The sequence below is a fragment of the Lagopus leucura genome, unplaced genomic scaffold (assembly GCF_019238085.1).
Source record: "Lagopus leucura isolate 7727_CA_CO unplaced genomic scaffold, USGS_WTPT01 Super-Scaffold_100001, whole genome shotgun sequence".
NCBI classification, from domain to species: Eukaryota; Metazoa; Chordata; class Aves; order Galliformes; family Phasianidae; genus Lagopus; species Lagopus leucura.
The window spans coordinates 102,405,206-102,432,672 of NW_024962262.1; the positions used below are offsets into that span (position 1 = coordinate 102,405,206).

A 27,467-nucleotide genomic window follows, 5' to 3' on the forward strand; every position below is an offset into this window, starting at 1 on the left:
CCATGACTCAGCAGTTCCTGTATATCTGTCCTGTTTCCAGTCTGGGTAAAGCCAGTGCTTAAACTGAGTGTTTAATTCTTTTCTAAGTCTTGCCACATCTCCCCATGTCTTTGTCTGCAGTCCAGCCCAGAAAATGGAGAAAAACACCTGCATCATAAGTCACCTTGTGGGAGACACACAGCCCTGCTTTGGGATGCCTGTCACAAGCCCCACACATCTTGGTGAAGATTCTGCTCTAGACTTTGTGCAGGTAGCTGAAACATGCTCAGAGGACAGTCAGAGAGATCCCTGTCTTTGATGACTTGGCAGTCCTATTTGGTCACAAGGCACACAAAAAAACCCACAGATTTCCTATTGGTCAGTTTTAATATTTCAGGAAAATAGACTTCTTGTCCTTTGTTGTCTCCACGGGAACAGACAATCTCTGCAGTCGCTGTGACCATCACTCCTCTCGTCACTCCTGTTAACAGCTACTACATGGAGATGAGAAGCAAAGAGAAAATATTTGAAAATAACCTCCTGAGCTGTTAGCTTCTTAAATGCTAGAACTATGCCTGCTCTCTTATTAAAAGTCAGGAGACTAGAATGATCCGGTTGAGTGACTGTTCAATGTTTTTCAGCATTTTTCTCCCAAACCAGGAAAATCATGTTTAGAAGTACCTGGGCAAAATAATTCCTTCAAATCTGTTCTGTGTTTGCGTAGAGTGCAAAACTCTAGCCTGCCAGTAGCAGATATGCACAGGAAAAACCCCTCAAGGCAGAGTTTGTACTTTGCAGCTGTGATCATCACACAAGCTTCAGTCAAAGGCAAGGAGGGACTGGGATAAGTTCAACACTTTGTCTGCTGTACAACATAATAGTTGCTTTCAAAGAGCTTTGCTAAAAACAGTGGGCAAAGATGTGCTGCTGAGTAGGGGTGATGGGCTACAGTCTTAATTACACTGCATTACTGTGTGGAGACTGCTTCAAAGCAGGGCTGATGGCACAGGAGCTTGCATAAAGGACACAAGCAATTAAAAAATGTACAGTTGCAACTTACAACCCAAAACTGCCTGGGCCTTCCCCAGTGGAAAACTGGAAACTCCCACAGTGCTCTATGGGATGATGTCAGGATGCAGCATGTTCTATGCCAAAATTCTGCTTTGTCCTTCCAGGAGGGATAGTTCCAGACCTGTCCTCACCTCAGGCTGCTACTGACAATCCATTCCCTTTCCAACTGCCAGTTATGTCATCCCACAATGAAAAATATTACATTGTCCCAGCTTCAGCTTGCTCCTTTCGTTTCCCAAATCCCTGTTTCCTACCCTGCAATGAGTGTAGCAGGTACTCAGAAGGGAATGGAATCTCTTTGTTAGCTCTGCCTTCTCACTCCATGTGATGCAGTCACTATGCTTAGTCTTTCCTTCCCCACTCCCACCAGAGGCCACCAGAGTCTTTCAGCTGTCTCTCTGGCTACAGAATTGTCCTTAGCCTAGTTCTAGATGCTCTGTTACAGACAACTGCTTATTCCTCATTTTTTCTGGATATATACTCTCCACTTCTTAACCACTTCCTGGTTCAGATTGCTTACATTCTTCCCAGACATTCTCTTCTCTCTCACTCAAAACCTACCATTTCATGATGACACTTTTTGAATCACACAGGGACTTGCTGCCTACCTCAGCTACAGACAGCACTGTACATAGCCAAGGCTTGCTCCTCTGCAAAAGGAAATGAGGAAGACAATTACGCAAACGTACATGCGCACAAGGAATAGTGCTCAATGACTTTGCTTGGACACAGCTAGAGAACTAGGAATTCAGCTTCCAAACACAGAGTAGGAAGGAAAGTGGCAACCCACCTGGCTGGTAGTAATCATAGATTTTGATGATGGTTGGTTTCAGATTCTTCATCTTAATTATTTGTTCCAGTTGCAGAATTAAAGTCTGAGACTCATCATTAAGCTAGTGGAAGGAGGAAGGAAGAAGTCAGTGAATCTTCATCTTCCTAAGCTTGAATTCTTTCCTGTACAAAATCTCACTCATCCATTCAAGATTCAGGATTTTGGAAATGGAGTGTGTGAGGAAAACCAAACAAAATAGGCAAGCTTCCTCTCACCACAGTTTTATCAGTGTTCTCTACCACGGCCTTGGGCTTCTCATATAGTTCCTTGTCCTCTTGCCTCCTGCTCTCAGTATGCCAAAACTAATGCTGTCATTTTCATTTACCTTGTCCAGATAAATGTAGATGACATCAGCTTTCACTTCTACTTTCTTAATGATGGTTTTGCGCTCCATCTGGGACAGGAAACAACAAAGAAATTTGTGAGCATTTCCCTTATGGAGTGCTGATCTGAGGAACCGTTGTCCACGTTATGTATGCGTGGGCATAACATGGAACTGGACTCTGAGTGGGACTATGTCTTTTGCACACACAAGGGTTTTTTGGCTCTATCTTCAGTGGTCCCTCCTGGGGAATCTCCTGCAAGCTTCATCTCAGGGGTGAACTACGCTGTTCCCACTCAGAGGAACTTCTCATTCTGGGGACAAAAGGCAGTGCACTGTATATAGGACTGATCATTAAACATGCACCAGTAAAGGCTGTTGTTATCTTATCTCACTAATAACTAGAATGCTCTTAAATACCTGTCTGGGGTTTGTGTGAATAATTCAGCATTCAATTTCATAGATGAATTGGGAAAAAAACATACCTTACTGGCTAGAACTAAAGCCTCTCTAAGAAATCTTTCTTCAAAACTTCTCACAAATGAATGCTGGCATTTAGTAATCCAACAGCATATTCTTTTGGTCCAGAATAGTGTCAGTGGAAGAAGGTGAACCACCTCTTGTAGAAGAAAGTGAACCTCTTGTAATAGACCCTTGCAGGACATGTATTGAAATGAATGTCTTTGGTTCAGTGTCAGTAGCAAAGGGCACCCTACTAATGTAGTTACCTCATAGCCTGAAATAAATAGTTCCTAATAGCAGCAAACATGTGGGGCATGTTTACCAGAGGCACTCTTCTTTTTATTCCATACCCCTTACCAACATCCTGGATCCTGGAGCTAGGACAAATCCAGACAACAAGGAGACTTCCATGATCACCATGTTGGATGTGCCTCTGCTGCCAGTGTAGCTGAAGAACATCAAACAGTCAGAGGGTCTGATTTAGGGAGAGCAGAGTCCTCCCAACTCCCTCTCTACCACCATATCTTGCATGTAGGATCCTGAGCCAGGAAGCCTATCTGGGACTGAGACAAAGGCATCTATTTCTCCTCCCATCCCGTCCACCTGCCAGCTTCACCCTCTCCCCTGCCTATGTCCAGTCCCTCCATTGCAGCTCTGAGGCTTTTCCAGCTGCAGACTGCAAGCATGTGTCTTACTGGGGGAAGAAATAGTTATTAGGGTTACCTGGCAAGAATGTGGACGGTGAGAACATGCATATTGTCCTGGCTACAGTTGGCCAGCTCTGTGTTGACATGCAGACTGAAGGTTATGGAGGTTTGTGGAGTTGGCTCATAGTACCTCAGCACTGTCTGCGAGGTGGGGTAAAAGACAGACCAGGAATGATCTCATGAAATGAGAAGAGACAGAGTTCCCCACCTCTCTCCCACATTCACCTCACCTCCTTACCTGAGCAAACACACAGCTTCTGCCTTGGACCTGCACCAAGAACTGCCCTGGGATCTCTGTCAGTTCTGCATGCTGCACGAGGAGACGTTTCTGGCGAGTGACTTGGAATGTCTTTCCAAAATCCCTCTGTGACTTCACCTTCACAAGTGCTTGGCCTGATGTGCTGAACATCCTTGCTGCATATTTTGCTAAGGCTTGCAGAGCAACAACTGTGTCCTAGGGAGGAAGAAAGAGTCACCTCCCTGGAAGCATTATCTCTAGTGAGGCCAAATCAGAACAGGAAGACCTTAAGAAGGCTTGCCCTGTCAACTTCAAGTGGAAAAGTAGATGAATCCACATGGAGCTACTTGTTACCTGAGTGGAGGCAAAGCCTCCATAGGCATTCTGCTGCTGGGTCAGCCACACCACAATACCAGCTGCAGTTTTCATATCCCTTGCATTCAGTTGTGGCCTGGAGAGGTATGCCAGGAGTACATAAGCTGTCAATTCTATGTCCACTGACTGGGTACTATGCCAGAAGTCGGTGGAAGCTGGGGAGCTTGTTTTGGGACTCCAGTGTATTTGTCCTCCTACAGAAGGAAAAGGAGAGGCTGTCTGAAATGAAAGAAACAGAGGGTTCTAGAAACGGGAAATAAAACTCTAACCCCTTCTCCTCCCACAAGAGGATTTTTAAGTTCTCCAGGCGGAGGAAAAAAATTCTGATAAGTTACCCTTTATAGCTTCCTAAATAATATGTTGCATTTAATGTGATTCAGTTACAACACAAATGCAAGTGTATTTTTTTTCCCTCATTAAGCCTCTTCCATAGGTTAGCATATTTGGTTATAAACTCCAGGCAGGCAAAATGCACAGACACACTGCTCCAGATCCTAGCAATTGAACAAGAGATATTGCCCCAACAGTCAGCACCTGACTTGATGGCCTGTTCCTCCAACTTGTACAGCAGCTCCTGGGTTATCTCATAGTCTCCAGCCAGGGCAAAAGCATAGGCCAGCACAGCTTCTGTGTATGTGTTGGTGATGTTGTGAACTGCATGCTGTAGGCAGTGGAAGATAGTCTGCATCAACTTGCCCTGCATTCATAGAAGAGACATATGCCAAACTCTGAGGTACAAAGAAAGTATCAGACTCTTTCTGGTGGTTGTTTCAGGGAGCCAGACTTTATCTTTAAAGTGTGGCTCCAGCAAAACCCACTAAACTACCACTCTCTCTCGAGGAAAAAAAAAGTAGTTCAATCCCATTGTGCACTGGAAACCATAGCCACCAAACATTATTGCTTTATGCTAATGTTACAGTGCTGTCTCTTAGAAGGAGTTAACAATTTCACCAAACACTGGGACCCTCTTAGCAGCACCTGATCTGTTTATGGTCTGCAGGAGCCCAGGGTTTTGAGTTTTTTCTCCACTGCAGGGAGCAGGCATGGGAGAGAAAAGGATAACAGCAAGTAGCAGGGGTCTGCTCACCTTCAGTGGCTGACCCAGCTCCAGCAGTGCTGCAGCAACATATGCTCCCAAAGAGATTTCATCATCCAAGCTGCCCTGTGGAGGGAATCCATCACCAGATATCACACATAGGGGACAAACCGTGAGGAGTCATCAATTGCCAGAGATACTCTGCAGGTGAGAGATTTCATCGAGGCGGAGACACACCACTACACCTGGAGCTTCTCATTAAGCATGGATTCCACAGCTCTCACGTGTGTCCTCCCAGACTGTGCCAAGACCTGAAGCACCTTTCACTCTCTAAGTAGTGTTTGAAGGGCTCAGAAAGTGACTTCCAAGAAGAAGCATTTCTTATGCTTTCCCTGCCTCAAACCCTGTTCTCTTTCAGACTGGTTGCATGACTTGTGGAAGTGACTTTCCAGGATCCCACAACCCTTTGCCACCACAATATTTGTTCCACCATTCCCCAGCTGTGCTTCCTGACTTGGCTCTCATTTACCTTCAGAGAGGAATGAAAGAGATTTCCTTTGGTGGCAAAGCAGCCACTGGGGAGCTGGTTTTGCTCCAGCCAGCGCAGGGCATCCTGGATATTCTTGTCATCTATATAGATATATTTCTTGGCTTGGCCAAAACTCTTGGCTACAAAAGCTGTCAGCCTAGGAAGAGGATGAGTTATGAGAGAAATAGAAACACAAAAACACGAAAAGAAAGACTAATGCTTCCCGAGGCATTTGACTTTTCCTGAGGCCTTCTGATACACTGTGGGTGCTTAAAAAATGTCTCTTTCACAGGAAAAGCAAGCTAAAAGTGAAAAGTAACTCCTCTCCCTCACCCTTGGTTCACGCAGTCAGGCATGTACTACTGCATTACTCATTTATTTCACAAATGAAAAATCTCTGGCCTTCTACTTTTACCTCTTGCACCTCATCTCCCTTGAGTACGTAGAGACAATACTGAATCTCCATTCCTTTCACTTCTCCCAGCCCAGCCATCACAATGACAGTGGAATTCTTTGAAACTCTCATAAGCAACTCCCTCACCGGGAAAACAATTTCTCATTGCCTTTCCCTGATGTTTCTCCAGTCAGAATGTACCCCTCTTGGCTGCTTGGGCATCACAGGAAGAACCTGATGCTGTGTTTGGGTCCACAGAGAAAAAAAGGGATCTCCTGCCCCCTGAGATGATACCTTTTTTCCACTTTCCCAGCAGCTCTGCTGCCCTGCCTGACTCCTTTTTAAAGTGTCTCAAATCCCTCAATCTGTCTCCAAAACAGAGAACACACATCCTACCAGCCATTCACAGGCACATTAACTGCCATGGCCCAGACAGTACAAATTAAGAACAAGAATTATTCCCAGTGCTTACCAAGTGTTCCCTTCCCCATCCTGCTGCCCAAAGACACTGTAGGACCCATCTCTATGCCTATAAAGAAGCTGTGTTTGGTAGCCTGGGGAGATGGGAACAAGGATTAATAAAGCATAGTAATTCAGAAAGGCCAGCACTGACAGAATGACTAGCAGGGAGAAAGCTGTTAGTACATTGGACATGGGGGACATTGGTGAATCTACTGTACTTGCCTTTGTGCAAGAAGCCGGTTGCTCTCTCTTTGATCACAGGGGTCAGCTGCCTTGTCTTCTCCAGGTACTGCAGCACATAGACAATGGGAGTAAACAGAACCATATTCTGCTCCCCACATCCATGGGGCATCTGCACCAGGCGGTCCAGGTTCTGTAGTGGCAGTCCCATGAGGTCACCTGTGCAACAGTATAAGAAAGAAGGCAAATTTAAGTAAAATTTGAGATAAACCTCAACTAGGAATTCGATAATAGTGTGTTATCTCAGCAAAGAAGGAAAATACTAGAAAAGGGAAAGAAAAAATTGAGTGCAGAATGAAGCAAGATGACTATTCTGCATCTGCTCTTTCTTGGGGGGATGTGACACAGGACAACTCCTCTATGGAGTTCTCACTGAACTTTTTCAGTGTGAAGTGCTCCAACCATAGCAGGTGCTTTTGTAAAATGCTATGAGCAGGGCTAAAATTACTCAGGCAATGCCATACAGACATACAGGTATAGAAGCTCTTAGACAAAGTTTTAGATGACTTAGGTTTTTAGGTAGCCTATTCTACCTGGCCATATTTTGAACATCAAAATATCACTAAGCCAGTAGTGGTGCTAGTCAGATGGCATGAAAGTGTGTGTCCCTCAAACAGTGAGAAAATTCTTGTGTTTTATTCCCTTATTTGAGGAATTATGCCAGGCCTAGCTTAATACCAGTTCTGTCATTGGTGAAGGAGTCAAGTCAAAGAAGCATAATGAATGGTAGGTATGTCTGGTCCCAGTAGTCTCTCCCAGTAACTCTTTTGCAGCTTAGCAATGCTGAGAAAGATTTCTCCTCTCTAGTAGCTTTTACTATTGCGGTGAAACTTAATGGAGAATAAGATAGTTTTGAATTTTAAAGATAGTATCTACAAAAACTAGCCAGACTCTCAAAGTCACAGAAAATTAGTTTTCCAGGCTCTGCTCCAAAGTCCTTGCTAGAAAAAATGAGGATTATTCTTCTCTGCAAATTAGTTTTCCCATGAAAATCGAAGAGCTAATAAACATACAGAAAACCTGGTGTTGTCTAATCTTACAAAGCAGTGAAACTTAGTGTCTTCTCTTTTGAGCAGCATCATTTCAAATGGATACCCTGACATTGTTACCAAGTTAGACCTTGCTCTTCTGTAATAGCAGTCAGTGAGCTACTTGACTTACTTGAGATGGAAACTGACGCACTGGCAGATCCCTTCACTACATTATCAGGGAGGTGAATCAGCATAGGTTCTTCAGCGACGTTTCCTGATAACAACAGGGAAAAGGTTCAGTATGAAAAATCAAATCTAAAGTACCTAATCTGACAAGCAACTCTGGAACAGATAAATGGAACACTGCCTATATCCTGTTTATGCAGAGTGCTCTCTATAGGCTGTCCCAGTCATCACTCCATTGCTTGGAAACTTCTGATTAGAAATAACTTGAGAGGTGCTGGACAGGATAAGAGATCACCGAGCTGCACAACTCAATTTGCCATCCTTCACAAGTTCCACACAGGTCACAGCTGATCATTACTAGCTGGGGACATCCTAGAGGGACTTGCAGTGCTGCAGGGTGATATGGCAGGAGCTCCTCATTTACTGATTATCATGCTCCAGGAACATCCAGGAGTTGCAATGGGAAAGGAGGCAACACAGCACAAATTTGCCACCTAAACTCGGGGGCAAATTCAACAGGGAAGCAAGTGTAGAAGTAATATTTCCTGTCCTTTTCTGTCCTAATAAGAAATGAAATTTCCTATATGAAAAATCATGTGAAAATATTCTTTCATCAGCTCTCCCACAGATCAGTCCTATTCTCAAGTCAATTTCTTTTCAGTCTGCAGGACCCATTCAACCTATCTACATACCTCCTCTTGGGCACAAAAGGGAGCTGTAAGACTTCTCCACTAGCACACCTTCTGGCTGCCAGGGCAAAAATAAAGGCATGAGATGTAAGGAATAAGATAATGCACAAAATTCCCAAGCAGCAGAAAAATTGGAGAGCAGTTTTAGGTCTGAATTGAGGGGTCTGTCCACAAGCTGTTAAGGACTCCATCCTCCTCACCTTTGGCAGGGCTGCACTGAAAGTATCTGATTAAGAAATCAAAAGTAAGCCCACAAGACAGGACTCTCTTTTCAGTGCGCGTATGCAAAAATTAATGAACAGCAGATGATTGAGCAGAAAGGGAAGAGAAGAAACACAGTTTGGCATACAAATGCAGCTCAAGAAAGAGTAATGCAAGGAGGGAATAGGCTTGACTGGGTCCTGGGGAAAACAAAGCAAACTAAGACCAGGCTGGGGAAAAAAAAAAAAAGAAGAAAAAAAAAGGAGAGAAAACTGCTTAGCACAGCTCAACCTCCCTTCACTCATGCAAAGATAGTCTGGAAGAGAAACGAACCCACTCTCATACTGACCCGAACCAGCAACTGTTTGATCAGAGCATGCCTCCGTCTCATGGTAGCTGGCAAGGGCTTCCTTCCCCCACAGCGTGGTGTTGTGTCCAGTACTTCAGTTCTGATTGTGATATTCAGAGTCCCTAGCAAATAAATTGAGGCAGAGCTTGTTTCTTGTCTGTAGGCAAACTTTAACTAAAAGTGGTCTCAGGTCTGGAAGGAAGCCTGTCCACATAGACTTAGTGGCTTAACAGGCAGAGAAGAGCCAGTCAGTGCTGACAGCTTGTTCAGACAGCTTAAGTATGAAGGTAATGCCTCACCAACAGTGACTATAATCCACTACATGTGACTGTAGTGTAAGAAAGTTCAACTCTTTGGTCTCCAGTGATGCCTTCCCATTTCATATGAAGTATAGCACCACACTGGGTTCCCCCACTCCAGTCTGTGAAGCCTCTTTCTCCCCAGCTGCTCCTACATCTCTCTCCCCAGTAATCCTCTGTGTCACCCATTCAGTTCCTGCCCTCTTCCAAGAGCCTGTCTAAGACAGGAAAAAGAAAGCAAGTACAGTGGCTTGCATTCTTGTACTACTAAAGATAAACTGAAGGTTCTGCCAGCTTTTCTGGATCTCCCACTCCCTTTCACTTCAGTTTTAAGGTTCCCCACCACTACTCCCATTTTTCTTTCCACACCCAGCTGGATTGCTGTCACATTCCACGTGAAGGTCTTGGACTCTTCCACACACAGGCACTCTCTGTTCCTGCAGGTCTGGCAGTCCTCCACCTGGAAGTCCAGCAATTTATCTAGGGCCACATGTATCTGAAAGAGTGATGATACAGGAGAATGACTGAGCAGCTCTGGAAAGATGAGGTGGTACATGTTCCGTAAAAACGGAGGGCTTGATAGACCTGTCCCATACAGTATTTCCTGTGGCACAGGCACATTACCTGTAGGCATTGCTGTAGGTAGTTGAAGACAGTAGCCTTCAGCATGAAAGTCTCTCCTCGGATCACAGAATATGGCAGTGTCACATCCACAAAGACAGGCTGGACTGTTCTGAGACTCGTGGTTGGAGCAAGGCCAAACGTCCTCCCAGACAAGCAGAACATCTTGACTTTCCACTTCGTGACAGCATCAGGTGTCATGACTGGAATGCTCCTGCTGCCATTGGAACTGAGAAGAGGAGAGCACTTGCATAAATAAATTTGTCCCATCTTGAGTTAGGGGATGAAGGGTAAACATGGGCCAGCTGTAAAGGAAGACAAGACAAAAGAATGTAGCAAGTAGAATGTGCAGTAAATAAAGGTTAACAATTGCATAGGAATGTGAGTAAAGAGAGGACAAGATAAGGGTTAACTATTGCATAGAAATGCAGGTAAGCAGGATGTGAGGCCAGATAAGAAAAGAACATCTTGAAACTCTATTGTAAACTTAAAGAGAACATCACACAAGGAACGGGTCTGATTGGATTATTTCGGTTGAAGACAATGAGCCTTCATCCCATGACCACCAGAAGAAGACCCCCACTGCCCACGGCGCACGTGCAAGAGGGAGGGACCGTATGCTGGTGGGTTCTCCGAAATGTAATGAATACGTATATGAATTCCAGGAAAAACGCTGATTATGTATTAGTTCAGCCTATATCTGTACCAAGTTTTTATCCTATAGTGTGCAAGTTCGGAGGAGCTATCCCCCTTGCACCCAGTTTGGCGCCAAATGCTGAATAAAACATACCTGCTTTATAACCTAACTCTGGGTTATAGAGTTTGATTCCGTAAATTATTCTCACTGCAATGGGAAGAGCTCAAAGGTCTCAGATGAGGGATGCAGTACAGATACTCAGTCTCAGATCAACCTCTGCTCTGTCATAAGTTACTTCCCCTCCAATGGCTCAGAGCAATGTAGTGCTCTGAATCTATTCCCTAAAGTTATATTTCCTTCTTAAATTCTGTTAGCAATGATGTTATACTCTTTTCTCAAGCAACACACTGACCCAGCATTCCAGCTCTGTACACTCAAGTCAACAGAATGGTGTTTTGGAAAGCAGCAGCACCACATTCCCCTGACTGCTGATTAGTCCTAATGCAAGCATTGTGGCAACAAAGACTACATATTTAACTGATGCACCCACCAAATTGTGAAGTCTAAGTGGAATGTTCACTAGTGTGTGAGAGGATACTCAGTATTTTGATCATGAGAAGCTCTGGTCTTTTCTAAGAATGTATGGAGCTCTGCTCCTCAAAGACCACTAGTCCTTCATTTGGATGCACTGTAAGTTTAGGGAAGAGCCATAAAATTCATACACAGACCTCTCTTCACACCTGTGAGTGCTGTTTTGAATGGATACAAGTTAATAACAAGGGTTCATTTTTCCATCTGATTGTGAAGTCTGGCATCACTTACCCAACGAAGAAGAGATCCCAGATCCAAGTTTCAGGCAAAGAGCTCTGAAATCTTCCTTGGGTTGTAAACTGGGGTTGTTCCTTAGTAATTCTTTGATCTTCCATAGAAGGTACCCCTGAAAGAAAGACTGAAGTTTTCCACTACAGCAGGAATCCAGAGATGAGACCTATTAATGACAGACAGTCAAGCAGTGGGGCAAGAGGCAAAGTAAGTGAAAAGAGTCAGACAGAAACTGACACAAGAGAGTGAGATGACTTGGTAGGAAAGGGAAAATAGGAAGAGGGGGAAAATGGTAACGGAAGTATCAGTGGCAGTATCATATCCAATGAGGCATGAGTATTGCTCATTGAAACCGCTGGCTGGTCTAGAAGTTTACAGAGATTTGGCTAGACAAAACCCTTGCTGACATGATCAAAAGTTTCTACTAAAAAATTAATGAATCTCTAGAGGGCCCTTTCAACCAACATTACCATAGAATCAAAAAATCATAGAATAGCTAAGGTTGGAGGGGAACTTAAAGATCATCTAGTTCCAATCTCCCTGCCATGGACAAGTTGCCAGCCACTAGATCAGGCTACCCAGGATCCCACACAACCTGGCCTTGAATGCCTCCAGAGATGGGGCATCCACAACCTCTCTGGGAAACCTGTTCCAGTGCCTCATCACCCTCTGAGTATAAAAATGCTTCCTAATATCTAACCTAAATCTTCCCTCTTTTAGTTTAAAGCCATTCTCCCTTGTCCTACCACTATCAGACCATGTAAAAATAGGTTCCTCTCCTGCTTATAAGCTACTTTCAAGTACTGGAAGTCCACAATTATGTCTTCCTGGAGCCTTCTCTTCTCCAGGACAAACAAGCCGAACTCTCTCAACCTTCCTTCATAAGTGATGTATTCCATTTCTCTGATCATCTTCATGGCTCTCTTCTGAATTTCCAACAGCTCTGCATCCTTTGAAAACTGGAGTCCTCAGGCTTGGATGTAGTACTCCAGTAAAGCCCCATGAGGGCAAAGTAGAGGGGAACAATCACCTCCCTCTCCTTACTGGTTATTCCTCTTTTGATGCACCCCAGGATATACTTGGCCTTCAGGGCTGCAGGTGCAGGCTGCTGGCTCATGTCCAGCTTTTTGTTGACCAGGGTACTGAAGTCCTTCTCCACAGAACTACTCTCAACAAGTTCTCCCAATCTGTACTTTTATCTGGGATTTAAGTCAAGTGCAACACCTTGCACTCGGTTTTGTTAAACCTCATTAAATTCTGATGTGCCCTCTTCTTGAGCTTGTCCAAGTCCCCTGGGTAACATCCCTCCCTTCTTTTGTGTCAACTACATCACTCATCCTAGTGTCATCTGCAAACTTGATGAGGGTGCACTCAATCCCACTGTCCATCATAAAGATACTGAAGAGCACTGGACATGAGTCAAACTCCTATGGAGCATCACTTATCACTGGCTGCAACCTGGACATAGAGCCACTGACTGTAACCCTCTGACTGTGACCATCCAACCAATTATTTTTACACCTAATAGTCTAGCTTTCAAATACTTATATCTCCAATTGAGAGATAAGGATGTGGTATGGGACCTAACCAAAGTCTGCAAACAAGTCCAGGTAGATGACATCAGTTGCAACCTTTCTTTGTCCACTGCTGCCATCACTCCACCATAGAAGGCCACTGGATTGTTCTTGCCTGGTCTGATCTGCCCTTGGTGATGCCATCCTATCAGTCTTGGATCACTTTCTCAACTCACACATGCCTTAACGTGTCTTCCAGGAGGATCTGCTCCACGATATTCTCAGGCACAGAGGTGAGGATCACTGGCCTGCAGTTCCCTGGGTCTTCTTTTTTTCCCTTTCTTCAATATGGGAGCAATGTTCCCTTTTTCCAGCCACTGTGGACTTCACTTGACAGTCACGAATTTTAAAATATGATGGACAGTGGCTTGACAACCACATCAGTCGGTTCCTTTAGAACTCTGGGATGCATGTCATCTGGCCCCATAGATTTATACACATTCAGCCTCATGAGGTAGTCTCAGGTTTGCTCCAGTCTTATAGTGGGAGGAATTTTGCTCTCTTTACTCCTGCCTGGAAGTTCAGGCAGAGGAAGTTCACACAAGAGGAATAGGAAGCCTGCCATGCAATGAAGACTGAGGCAAAGAACTCATTAAGAACTTCAGTCCTCTGCATATTTGAGGAGGCCAGCTTTCCCTTTTTGTTTATCAGAGAGGGTACACTCTCCTTTGTCTGTCTCTTCTTCCCAGTGTAGAATCTCCTCTTGTCATTTTTCACATCCCTTACCATGTTAAATTCTGTTTGTGCATTGGCTTTCCTGATCACATCCCTGCATATCTGGACAACATCCCTATATTCTTCCCAGGCCACCCCTCCTTGCTTCCACTGCTTATACTTTTCCTTTTTTTGCCCTGAACAAGACCAGCAGGTCCTTGCTCAGTAATGCTGGTTTCCTGTCTCATCTGCTTTATTTCTTACTCTGGGGGACAGAGAGCTCTTGTGCTCTTAGAAAGGTGAGTGTAAGTGTTTAATTCTGTGCACAACACTATTCCTGTTTGTTTGTTTGCAGAAAACTCACAGCCCTTTGCAAACAACTGTAGTTTAAATATCAGCAGGCAGATGAGTTAGTTTGGGAATATTATTTTGTGCAAATTGAGAGACAGAAGAAGGAAACAACAGCCCTCATAGCCATGGCTGGGGTCAAGCCAGGCCACAGCACAGCCTAGTATAATCACTAGGAAACACTTCCAGATCTTGGTCTGTGCTCAGGCTTGTCTGTATCAGGAAATGGAGCACCATCCTTTAACATCAGAGAACACACAGATAGTGACATATTTCAAAGGGTTTTTTTGCTTGTTTGCTTGTTTTTATAGTGACTCAGGCATTCCTATTGAAGGTTGATAGGCCTGGCAGTGAGGCTGTGACAGCATCATTCATACTCCTCACCACTGGCAAAGTCCAGTGATCAGATGGCTTGTGTACCTATGTGACCTCAGACCCCAGCATAAGGGTAGGCAGAAAGTACAGCTCACCCATGGTTGGCTTCCTCTCTGCCTGCTGAGTGCACTGAGTTGGCTTCTTGATTGCAAGGTTTGAGAAGACTTTCAGACCCATGTCCTGTTGGAAAAAGAAGGAGGGCAAGGGAAATAGAAAAGCAGGTGTGAGTGGGGAAGAGCAGCACTGCTCCTCAAAATAACTCTGAAAATCATCACAGCTAGGAAAGCCAGTTGCCCAGGCAGCTAGAAGTAGCACTTGTCCAAACAGACACCATGCTGAGGAAGTAAGGTTCAGCTGCCCCAGTCCCTTCTTTTACTAAACAAGTACCTCTGTTCTGTGGGACAGACAGTTACCTTGCTCCTCTTAACACATTTCCATTGCCAGTGCCACTTCCCTTCCCCTCATGTGCACCAGAGGGAATACCTGGAATTAAATCTGCCACCTGAAACACAGACTGATGAAAAGCTTCCTCCCTCATTCTTCCTCTAAAGCTGTGACAATGTGCATATCCACAAACACAGGAATAACTCCTGTGCTGAAAAAGAGCCTGCTAGGATGTGGCTAAATAAAAGAGAACAGGATCTGATCCCCATGTCCAAGGCCAAATGGCACTGCTAGTCTTGTATTCACACAGCTTAAGTCTAGTCATTTCTATTTGTAATCTCTAATTTCTATTTGTAATCTCTAGAGGACACCTACCTTGAAGAAAGCAGAAGATTTACCTTGGAAGAGTCCAAAACACTATTAGAGAGAAGGCTAATGACTTGGTCATGTAAACGATCTGTTGGTTGGGACCATTCCTTGTCTGTCTCTTCTCTATTAATGCAAACAAACATTACACATGCCCATGACCTCATTCCTAAATTCATAAATCTGGTTTCTGCCAGATCAGGACCTTATCAACTTTCTTTTTTGCATCAGTGCGGGGGAATAAAGGTGCTCAAACTAATAATGGTATCTCACATCTCTTGAGAAAGCACAGCTATGTCAGGACAGAATGCAACAGTTGCTTGGAGAAGGCAAGGTTTTGTCAGATTTCTTGGGAAGAATAATATATCAGATGTACATAGTTTTGGTAGCCCTGGGAAAATATACAGTTGATTACCCAGAAGAGGTTGAAAATATCAGGCTGAAAGGGATGCTGTGGTTTTCCTTGGTGCCAAGATGACATGAACTGGGGCTGAAAACAGTGATCTGAATGCTCTTCAACTTGGGCAGGGTATCCATGTCTGTAGATAGCAGGGAACAAGCCATATACCTAGAGAAACTCGCAGGCAGGGAAGAATCAGGCAATGAGCAGATAGCTCCAGATGCTTCACTCCATCCTCCTCCCCAGCACACATCCTGCCATCTGTCAAGGCAGATCCTGCTTCCTACTCTAACTTCACTACACAAAGACCCCCTTAGCCTCCAGTTCCCTTTGCCACAGTCCCTGCCTATCTCTCTTAGCTCATACATCACTCCTGCTTTTACTTTTTGGCTAGTTGCACTCACCTTTTGGCTTGTCAGCTCATTCTCCGGTCTCATGAGGAGCGCATTTTCATCCACTGCCTGTACTGCACACATGGAGCCAGGGGCTGCCTCAAGTTGAAGCTGCACTATTGACCCTGTGTGGCTTTCTTTAGCTGGGAAATCTACCTTGACCTTGAGCAACACACCACAAAAAGAAGCATGAAAAAGAGAGAAAGAAGGATGAGGAGGCTGATGGATATGTGGCACAGCTCTCCCTCAGCTTTAGGTGTGAGTCTCACCTGGTTTTGAAAGCACAAGGCAACATCAAAACGGATGCTATCAGCTGTCACTCCTCCATTAGGGAAGATAGTATACACCACTAAGCAAGGTGAAGGGGTGAAGTCAGCAGTGAAGGTCAGCAGGATAGAGAAAGAGCCTTTCAGCACTGAGGAAATAAAACCAAAGTGTTGCTCTGTTTGCCCTCTCCCTCCACTTTCTAACCCCGTGAACTCCATCTCTTCACAGTTTTTCCCAGTCTCTCCTCCCTTCAGTAATTCTTTTTCTGCTGTTTCTCCTCTCCCAGATGGTACAATTACTTCCTCCATCTCCCTCTGTCCTATTCTCTGACAGCCCAGGAGCTGTAGTTTCAGGCAGTTCAAGAGAAACTCCAGCACCTTTCACCATCTGACCTAGAAACCCAACAGGCCAAACTGTTTCCTGTAGGTCAGCCAGGCCACTGCAGACTTACTGTTCAACTTTCCAACCTGAACACTTCTCCAACCTCTGTTGACAATGCCAGCCTTTCCAGTGACCTGAAGGGTGAGAACACTGAATGAGGAGATTGCTGTTTGAAACCAGGGCAAACTTACGCTCAATCTGTGTGCATTTTGCACTGTTAAGCAACCACAGGAATGAACTGTTGGTCCAATTCATCTTCATATTTCAGGCTTGGCAGATTTACAGGTACCACAGTGGTAGAGAAAAAGAAGCTTTTATAGATGAGATTCTGATGTGATCTGTCCATGTAGTGGATTCACTGAATAAAAGAGAGTGAGAGCTAAGGTATTTCCCCTCTAGCAGGCATGTTTCCAAACTAGAAGCCATTTCCACTGAGCAGCTGCTTGATAACCAACTTGAAAAGTGATCCTTCCATCCAGTTTCCAAAGAGAGAAGAGTATGAGAACAGATTCTGCTTAAAACATTTCCATCTCCCATTGCAAAACGGGCTGAAGATAAGGGTACAGTGAGTTGCAAAGGTCTCCTCCCATCCATGCAGGAGGGATGTCTGAGCTCTGCACGTGTGTAGAGTTTCCCCATGAACAAGCCCATATTGTCATCACTTTAGGGATGATCTAAATTACACACATAATACTTCACTATGGTCTGGTCTCATAGGCGCTATCTTTCCCCATCTAGTTTCTTGTCTACCTTACTCACGTAATATGCAAAATCAATGCGGTTGGTGTCTTCTCCCACATCAGCCCTGCTGAGTGTGAAGGTCACCTGGACACTCTGCTTCAGCCCACAGGGCAGTTTCCCTGTGAGTGGGCGTATTTTCAGGAAGCTCTTGGTTGTGACATGGAAGGGCTGCAGGTGATGGTAGGCATTTATATAATTGATACTAGTTTTCCAAGGTTTTTGCGTGACGTTCTCCAGTGTGAATCTTCCCTGGGATGGAAACAGAGATGTACAGAAATCAGTACACAGGACACATACTTCAAAGCTCTGTTAAAATGCCCTTCATTCAGTTTGGAAAAGTCTTATCATTGTTTTCTTATAGCTCTGTACTGGCAGAGCTGTGTGGGGAGCACAGGATTGAACTGGCAGGGGACTGCAGGGCAGGAGTGGAAGCACTAAGCACAAGGTTTATCATTTTCCTGTGTGCAGAGGTGGAATTTACCTCCAAGGAGACTGAGGAGGTGTTCCAGGCAGTTGTGTCCAGGTTGAATGATGCTCTTCCACTGCTGTCTGTGATGTAAGTTTTAATAAGCTGACGCCTCATGAACTTTACAATGAGATTAACTTTTCTGTTTTTCATACTATTTCCATAGTGGTCCTGAAGCTTAATCTGGTGAGAATAGGGAAGACAGAAAAGCCAAGTTCAGACGTGTGTTTCAGTGTCATATACCCCAAACTTTCCTTCCCACACATGCCTTCCTGTTTTGGTGGCATTGGCTTCAATCTGACTCCAAGACAGGAAATCTGTAAAACCCCCTTATCTTTGAAGATAAGTTGAGGGTGATTTAAAATTATCTTCTCCAAAAAGAGCATGTGACTAGAGCATGAGGAATTCAGGCCCTAGCCAACAGCTGAGAAATACTTGCAAAAATCATTCACTAATCCTAGCAGAAGCCACAGATGTAATCACATGAGAGAATCTGAAATGCAGAAACTGGAGCTATACTGCACCATCAAGTAACATGACACACTATAAGATAAGCTACTCTAAGGAACAGAAAATGGTCTGGGTCAGGAAAATTTGCTGACACTAAATTCAATTGTAAATAACGGGAAGGGAAGAAGCAAGGGAAAAGTCACCTTCCCCTTGAAGGGTACTCCAGGGATATAGTAAGGATTTGGTGTCTCAAACACAACACTTGCAGCTGTCCTGGAAATGACAATTTGACTGGACGTGTTGATTTGGACTCCTGTTGGAAGGTAGAGAAGCAAGATCAGTATCGGAAATGACCACCTAGTTTAATCTTACTTTGTTATTCCCAGGACTGCCAATTGGAATGCCTCAGGCTTCCTTCCTAAATTAGCACATTTCAAGATGTACAGGCTGTTCCTGCGGCAGTTTTGTGTGGGTGTTCCAAAGCTGTGAAGGATCACATGCCCAGCCACACCTCACCTGCCCGCTGCTGGACAGACCAAGTTCCTCAAGCATGTGCACCCTTTGAGTCTTCTAGTGGCCCCAGCACATCGCAGTACAGGAGGATGTATGCCTCCTCTGATGCTTAATCTCCAGGAAAGGACCCTCTCATCCTTGTACAATGTCTGCTTCAGACGATTGTAAGCTTCTGGGTACCTGTGCCTTCCTCCAGGAGAGAAGCTTCTGCATAGATTTTGCTGTCTTCCTCACTGGGAGACAGATTAAATACTGTTGTGCTTACTGAAGATGTGAAGCAACCCTTTCTTGCTGTCTGCAATGGGAAAAGGTAGATATAATTGGAGGCTGGGGAGAAGGGAATCAAAAGTACACAACATTAGACATTCTGCCATAATTGTTGATCGCAGTAAGTAAGAATGTGGACTCATATACACTGATCCCATTTTTAATTTAGTATCTTAATGTTATATGCATGAATATGTGTAATTCATATCATAGAAATATAAACAGATCACTTATCACAGCTACATTAAAGTTACAACGTTGGTAACTTTCCAGCTTTAGTAGGAAACTCAAGGCTGCACTAACTGGATCACAAAGTAAGTATACAAGCATTTTAAGAGACCTGACTGAGAGAACTGAAGAAATAAAATGAATCTGCAGAATAAAAGTAATTGTTCTCAAACCTGGAAGGTTACAACTACCATAATATATCATAATGACAAATCATAAAGCATGAAAAGTACTAATCATTTATACAGAAGGGAAGGATCCAACTATAACATATTTTTTTTAAGGATGGAAAAAGGAAAGAATATTAAAAAAATAAATTAAAAAAAGGTAAAAAGAAGTGTCTGTGTGAATTGGCTGTTGAAATAACCTTGTCTACACCTGTGCATAGGCATTTTTGTGCAGCTCCAGGGAGGGTGCACCATCATGTTGTATTTTTGTATCTGAAAAAGTTCTATTAATTGATGTTTCTTACACTGTGTCTATTCCTGGCTAGTTATACTTCCTTACAAAAAAGAACAAATTTTCTTTTTCTTTTCTTCAAGTTTTGTCTTGTGAAATTCCTCTTTTCTGTTCCCTATGCCTATAACAAAAATAACAAAGAATTTCTAGCAATAAAAGCCTGTCTGTTGGCCTGGGTAACAATAATCGCATTAATTGAATAAAAATGATTACTTATTAGCCTACAGATACATTATAGAGGTTGGCAAACCTCCCTTAAGTAGCAGTTCATTCTGTTCTCGCAGCCCTTGACATATGGTCCTATGTGATAGTCCTCCAGTACCCATATATCTTCCAGGATCGTACTCACCAGACCGCTATATTCTCTACAGATATCTTTGCTGACATCTTGAGGACAGCCCTTTGCTTTCTGGCACAAAGACATCCACACAGTTCCTTTCACCGCTTTCCCATAACTGTACCTGCAGGGAGAACACCGCATGAGCTGCCATGCAGAGAACTGCTGTATGGTTTACTGAGCATATTATTCCACACAGGTGGACATCCTGACATAGGTCTTAATGTAGCTTGTAAGCAAATAAGAACAAGTGAAAATACAGCAGTACGTATAGCTGGGAAGAAATATACGTATAGCATGGTCAGAAACGGAGCCTAGGCAGGAGAGTGACCACACTTTCCAATGCTCTCCCACTTCTGGGTGCTTAGTGTCCTGGAATTGCAGGCAGAATCAAAGAGCTGATCTAAGCTGATGTGTCCACACAGCACCCAGTAGATACAGATCAGATATACAAGAAGCAGAAACTTGTATCCCCATAAACATCAACAAGATGGTGTGAGAGTGTATGGGAACTGTTGAGTCACGGCCTGAACCACTGATTGAGCACCTGGGAAAAGGACTGAGTCAGCTCTGAGAGCACAGGTGAGGGCAATTCAGCTGTGTGAGTGGAAGGGGTGGAGCCTGGCTGCACCTCTTTTAGACCTTGTTTAAGCAGTGGCCCCCTCTGGGGAAAGATCTCTTTGTGGAAATTTCTCTTTGGTGAAGCTTTCTCCTGCAAATGTAGACTCTTCTGGTATGGATGAGTTATCTTCTTTTCCTTTGTAGCACTTTTCTGTTGTGCTGCTTCTTCTGTCATCACACCTTTGTTGTAATACCTTTCCCATTGTATTGATCCGTCTATTGCTGCAGATAGTAGTAGAATTTCACAGAATGTTCCTTCCTGGTGTTGGCCTTACAAAGACAGTTTGAGTGTCTCTACCCCTCCCTCTCCCCACCCTAGTGCACGCATCCTATCCAGCACATCCACCAGAAGCATTTTTCACTCACACTGAGTACTACATCGCTGTAAATCAAGAGGTGGTGGAATGGTTGGTAGAACAAATGTAAAACTCATGCTCAGTGGCTTGAAAATCTATTGTTTGTTCAGCAAACTGACTTTCTATGTGTCTCTTAACAGGTCTGTTTAGTTGCAGGTGTGGAAGACTTTCTGCAGCAGTATCTGCCAGAGCCTTCCATGTACTAGTAAGCTTTCCTTGCAATCTCTTTCCTTCGTTTCCAGGGCTTTAGTTGAAAGCCAGCTCTGATATGCTGAAGCTTTGTGATCTTATAGTAAAAGCTGTTAGAAGCTTCACTGGCACCCGTCTATCTGGGACCTGTATTTAAGCTCCAGACTGTGAGCTACACTGTAGGCATGCCTATACCAGGCCATACACCTCACTGTTCCTCAGCCTGACTCATTGACCTGACTTGCAAGATTGACCTCAGACTTTTCTCCTCACTATGGGCTTATTTCATAATCTCAACTCTTGTTTTCATTATCAGACCTGCTGTCATTTTTGTTGCTCAGTCACAGCAGAACCTAGACCTCATCAGTGTGGACTTTTCTGCTGCTTGTCCTGTTTCCCTTCCTTTCCTTGTCCGTATTCTCATCTTTTTACAGTAGTGTTTCCTGACTGTACCAGTGACAGGAGAACGTTCAAAAACCACCCTGAGGATGCAGAGCACTGTACTGTTTTCCACTAGTGCTTCATATGCTCTTATGATAAATGTCCCAATCAATAGGAAATTATGCCAGTCCATTAACAAAAAGGCAGCAATAATTTCAAGACAACCCAGCCCCTAATATGGTTCAGATCACCTCTTTTGTCTGTCTAAGAAGTGTTTTCTAGAACATTCTTTCTTCCTTCATGCTCATATCTTCTGAGGCGGAAGCCCTCTGCTTTACATTCCCATATGTTCAGTTTTTGCTAATGATTGCAGAATGAGAAAAATCTACCCATTGCTCCGAAGGAGGAAATATTTCATGCTGCTAAACTTAATACTATGTTCTAAAGAAACATCAGCTCCTGATCCTGTAGCTCAACAGATCGGTTCCATATCAAATGTGCATGTTTCCCCACAACATATCTTTCACAGTCAGACACATGCAGCTTCCAGTACAGGCTATCTCTTGACTGTAACAAGTCTGACTATAGCTGGATGGTCTCTCCCAGGTGTGGGTTATGAACATATTTCCCAAATAAGAACTCTACATTTTGACTCTTGCACTAATTATGATTTCTTTTTTTAAAAAAAAAAAAAAAATTGTGTTTGGCTCTTCCTGAGCCACTTCTCTTTCTTGGATTCAAGAGAGGGAACAGTCATGATTTCCTTTCTCCAGAATTGCCTCCTCACCTGCCACACACGCTCAGAAGGAAAGTTTTATCTGAAGCATAAATCCGAGCTGGTCCTTTGAAGAAAACATCAAACTTTTTCAACACTGGAACAAAAAAACAGAGTTACTTCATCAAAGGCAGCAGTCTACCTAGATGTGGGATCATTAATGGGAAGAGTGTATTATCATAAGACTGCAGTCCCATGGAGGAACATGTTTAGGAGAGGAAAACAAGGATTAACTAAAAACAGGGAATCTAAAGGAAGAATCCCTTTTTTTTTTTTTTTTTTTTTCCTCATAATATATTAAGAGTCACAGAGGTTTTAGGTGTATTTTCACTATGTGCTATCCTACTTGTTACTATATATCCTCTTCAGGAATCTGCAGTACAACATCCTTTGTTGGCATTTCTGATATTGTCCACTGGTGAATTATTCTATAGATTTCTGTTGAATCTTAGATAGTAAATCTTAGTTTACAGTGTTTGTCTGTAATATTGTTATACAGACAGAAATAAGCATTTTTTCCATACAGTTCCTTGTTCTCTGTACTGCATCTTACCGTGTTCTTCCACCTGAAAAGTACCGGACACTTTTGGGTTCGCTACATTGATTGTGTAAGTCCCCACAAAGACTTCAGAAGCTAACGGGAAAGAAAGATCTGCCATGCCGTGTTTTGGTCTCACATCCAGCCATTGGCCAATGCGATTTTGATGTGGGTCCTGCAATTGGAGGAAATGAAATGAGGTAGTCACTAATGTCTTTCTGTACCCAAAGCCCGCTGGATTCAAAGTTTGAAAGATTTCAGAGTCTTTCACAGGCCATGCTAGTTTTCTACAAAAGGTACAGAAGCAACCCAAACACCAGAACTCCAACAGCCATGAGCCCAATGCACCGAGGGTTACCTGCTCTGTACTGCCTTTGAAAAAGAAAGTATAAAAGGTCTTGACAACTAGACTTTATGGTCTTATGTAAAGATAAGCATTAAGAGTTAGCTAAAGTCTATCCAGAGTTCTAAATGCAGAAAGGAATGTAGGCTGAATGATTTAGCTCTTCAATTCTTGCTACAAGGTATATGGACAGGGTGCATATGTGCTCTGTCTTACATATTAAGATAATGGCCTAGATACCCATCTTGAAGTACCCTCCTTCTTCGTAACATCTGGGGAGTCTGACATACCCACCTGGACTTCCACCTTGGAGTACTGCAAAGCAAACAGACATCAGTATCAGAAGCCGGTGTGATGTAAAAACCTGTGTATAGACCTATCCACTTAGCCTATGCACTACTTCAACACTGCCATTCCCAAACACTGCATACAAGCAGCTTGATCCTACAAGGTTTTGAAATAAGGATAAAACGTAACAGGAAAAGCTGTGCTATTGAGTTTTCCTTTCTTATTCCTGAATTTTTAAGATGCACTTTGATAGATGTATTCAAGTTTAATTCTGTGACCCTGGAAGCTGTAATTTACTATAAAGAAAGGAGAAAAGTAAAGAGACTTACCATACGATCACTCTAAGTTCATGAGTATTAAAAGGCATCCATTTTGTAATACAGTTTCTCACAAATAGAAAACTGCATTGCCTATAAATGAATAAACTCCATATTTCCCTCTAAAGCCCCTGGCCTAGCAGTTAAGGCTTGGAGATATGTCCTGCTGCTAACTCTAGCTGGCAGTAATAGGCAGGCACAAAGAAAGGCATTCTATGTCTATTAACATTAACTCTGTTCTTATACCACAGCTATCAGCCAGGAAGCAGACAGAAGGGAGAATGGAACATAAGAGGACTGGAAAAAGAAACCTGTCTGTGAAGAGAAGGCCATATTTGATTCAGGTTATTCATCATTCTAAGCTTTCATGCAAGTTGTGATAGGCAGCTTTGTTTTCTCAGGAAGAAAAAAAAATGCAGGTTAACTATTTACATAGTAGTTGAATATAATGTCAGTGCTAAAATAAGACGTGAGTCAACAGCACCTGTGTTATCACCAATCCATCTAATTTACAAATGAGATATTATGGCTTTAATGCTGCTGTGCGCTCAAGCCTCATAATAATCTTGGTTAAACATGACCTCTTCTCGCATTTTCATCACAGCATTATTAACAGTTACAGTGGTCATTTTCTCATATTCTTAGGCAACAAGCATTTATGACCAAGTATCTTCATGAACCAATGCAGACATAGAAGTAAAGGTATTGTTTGTTATCTAAAGTAGATGCCTTCTATTTCTGAGGCAGAAAGTGAGTGCATGATCCTAGGCTCTCATCAGTAATGAACAAAGAAACAAAAAAAGGAAAAGTGAAGTCAGCACCAAAGAAGACATAAGAATCTCTCTTTTTATTTCAGACCAGAGATTTGATTTAACTCTGCTCATTTATGTCCCTCAGTATTTATCTGTCATGGCATGAATTCTTGTTGGCTCTCCTTAAATTGCTTCAGGACAGACTAACATGAAATATTTATAGCTTCTGGCAGAAGTTATAATTGCTTACCGTAGGAAGCTGCTAGTCTTGCAGTTTCCTGGCTAGCACCTATTCAAGTCTTTGGCAACTTCTCACTCCCTTGATTTAGGGAGAATGTGCTGCTGCCAGAAGCAAGTCAGTAAAATTTGGTTATACACTCTTCTCTCTTTTCTCTTTTTAATAATCAGTTCATATACATCCTTTCCCATATCAATATTTCTTAAAATTTTGCAAATGGACCCTGTCTTGCTATAAATCCTCCTGCTGCCTGTAGGTATAACACACTCCACAAAGCTGCAGGAGAGGAAGTCTGGCTCTGGCTGAGCCTAGGCATAGGTCTGGTAATTATGCTTACAACCAGCAGCCTGCATTTCCCCCCCAAAAATCCGATGCTTTTTTGTCATGGGACAAATGCATGAATTTTCTCTGCTGCGCTTCACTAACTCAACTAGCAGAGCATGCTGGTATGCTTCTCAAATATCAGCAGCCATGCTAGAGCTCACACCAGACAGTAGCTGAGACTACCAACTCAGCCATGAGATTGTACTTTGCAGTGCTTTTTAACAGGTCCTTGTCTGCTTTGTTGGGTACTGCAGACACGCAGACCAACCAGCAATCACACTGTGGGTTTGGCAGAGGCAACAGACTTGGCAGAAGTATATAGGCTTCCAGGCATGCACTTAGGCTTTACCTTGTTGTTAACAGGAACAAAGTCTTCAGTCAGTGTCACTATCCGAAATTTCACTGAGGGGAAAAAGGGAAAAGAGCATGTTGCAGACACATGGGACATATGGGCAGACACTTACATTGCACACGTATCTCTCCAAAATCACAGCTTGCTGGCACCCCCAGGCTTGCCAGCAATCTCCTCTTAGCACTTGCTCATCCAGGCTGTCTCTCCCCTCCATATACTGTCCTACTCCTGCTGCGCTTTCTGGCACTCTCTCTCACCCTCTGGCTCCACTCAACCACAGTGCAAATAAGCGCTTGGAGTCACAGCCTGATGAGGAGATGTAGAAGTCTTGCTTTGTCTCCAGCCTGGAAACATGGACAAGGTAATGCCAGGACAAAGAAGGGTATGTGCAAGGTGCATTTCCAGCAGCTGGTCTCTAACAACAACTCTAACAAGTTAGAGTCTTTTGCAAAAGCTGTACCCTGAGCTCCTCATCTAATTCTTTGTGTGCATGATGTGCAGATGTGTGCAGATCAGTCCTGCCAGGCCCTCACTGGAACCCCATGATTTGGGAAAAGCAATATTTATGACTGTTCACTCACCCAAACCAGCTCTGTTCTTTTAGGGAAGCCCCTTCCCTAAAACACAGTGCACTAGTGCATCACCCCAGCAGGCAGTAGAAGCCTCAACAGCAGGCATCTTTCTCTTTTGTCCCCACAAAGGTTACATGGCACAAAGCATTGAACATGCACCTCAGGGAAAAAGAGGAACAAAGTCCAGACAGATCAAGGGAACCTGTCAGGGTGCTTCATGCAGAGTGCTCACCTGTCTGTCCTGGATTATAGACAGGTTTTTCCATCTGGATGAAGGTGCCAGTGCCAGCCTTGCGGATCAGGACTTGCTTTTCTTCCCTTGCACTGAAGTACTGGCCATTGGAGATGCGCAGCTGGACAGTACCCACCTCCTCACTACCTGCAGGCTTGGGGACCTAGGAAAGGGAAGTGACCAGGTTAGGAGGGAACAGTCAAGGAAGACAAGATGGCATCATAGTAGGTGCTCTTCTTCCATCTCCTGAACTTTGATGCCATCCTCCTCTCCACCCTACTCTGGAGGCAAGCACAGCATGTTCCGTTAGTTCACACAAAGAAAATAAGGCTTATGAGTTTGGCAGTGCAAAAAGCCTTGTGCTGAGCCTGTGTAGACATGCTTCTACGCTCTTCCTAGTCCTCTAGCATATTTTACAGTGCTTCAAGAGGTGTGGTGGGACACTATCTGAGACAAAATGTCTGGTTCTTACTGTATCACAGCTCACAGATGTCACCCTGTGACAATGCTTCTTTCTCAGTGGGGAGAATGAGACACACAGCTGTCACTTGAGTGTTTCTATGCTCCTCTGTCTGATTTGGACCTTTGGTGAATATCCAGGCAGCCCTCCTCTTGATGAACTGATGAACCAAGGAGGATTGTGAGTTATCCAACAAGAAAAATATCATGCAGTGGCAAGAAAGAAAAACACTAAGCTTCCACTTACACTCCACCTAATTTTTCTTTAACTCCTTCCCATGCCCTCTCTCTTCCCATCGTCCTCTTTCTTCATTTCTCTGGCAAAAGTAGTCATGAGCCATAACAGAACTCTGGGAGGTGTCAGCCACAAGCCCCTGCTAAGAACAGTCCTTACCTGAAATCTGGAGCACTCAAAGATCCAATTGTTCCGGACAACCTTGCTGTAGAGGCTGAGGTTGCCAGATCCATGTACAAGTGTTAAGACCACATGAATACTCTTCTCCACGCCACGGAGGTCCAAGCACACTCTCTGGGAAGAGGGGAAGGACAGTTCAGCTGGAAGGATGATCAGGTACATCCTGCAATGGGAAAATAAGATATCTAGCTAGTCTCACTCTGTCTTGATATTAATAATCCATGACCTGAGGAAGCAGCAGGGTTTACCTCTTTTCTAGGAGCAGCTGTTCTGCTGGAGGGAGAGGGAGAA

At 43.7% G+C, this 27,467-nt stretch overlaps 1 protein-coding gene across 1 annotated transcript; it reads right to left on the reverse strand.

Moving 5' to 3' along the window:
* Positions 1 to 391: 391 nt before the first annotated feature.
* Positions 392 to 27,338, reverse strand: LOC122177462 (alpha-2-macroglobulin-like protein 1). The gene is made up of 29 exons (XM_042866842.1): positions 27,156 to 27,338; positions 26,303 to 26,465; positions 25,491 to 25,548; positions 22,900 to 23,072; positions 22,359 to 22,443; positions 20,037 to 20,148; positions 17,786 to 17,953; positions 17,323 to 17,553; positions 15,928 to 16,077; positions 14,469 to 14,553; positions 11,423 to 11,537; positions 9,967 to 10,192; positions 9,712 to 9,838; positions 9,044 to 9,165; positions 8,497 to 8,551; positions 7,809 to 7,892; positions 6,630 to 6,806; positions 6,418 to 6,499; positions 5,552 to 5,708; positions 5,074 to 5,148; positions 4,521 to 4,683; positions 3,966 to 4,180; positions 3,612 to 3,827; positions 3,390 to 3,514; positions 3,024 to 3,114; positions 2,208 to 2,276; positions 1,841 to 1,943; positions 1,659 to 1,700; positions 392 to 473 (listed from the first exon to the last, which is right to left on the reverse strand). Exons 1-28 carry the CDS (start codon positions 27,336 to 27,338, stop codon positions 1,660 to 1,662), a joined length of 3,651 nt encoding a protein of 1,216 aa, XP_042722776.1. The 3' UTR covers positions 392 to 473; position 1,659.
* Positions 27,339 to 27,467: the final 129 nt, after the last annotated feature.

Excerpts from the sequence above, each read along its gene's own strand:
- LOC122177462 (XM_042866842.1), bottom strand. The coding sequence starts at position 27,338 with ATGTACCTGATCATCCTTCCAGCTGAACTGTCCTTCCCCTCTTCCCAG. Across the intron at positions 7,893-8,496 it reads CCTTTTGTGCCCAAGAGGAG|GAAACGTCGCTGAAGAACCT; the intron begins GTATGTAGATAG and ends TGTTGTTATCAG. Across the intron at positions 6,500-6,629 it reads AACCGGCTTCTTGCACAAAG|GCTACCAAACACAGCTTCTT; the intron begins GCAAGTACAGTA and ends CCATCTCCCCAG.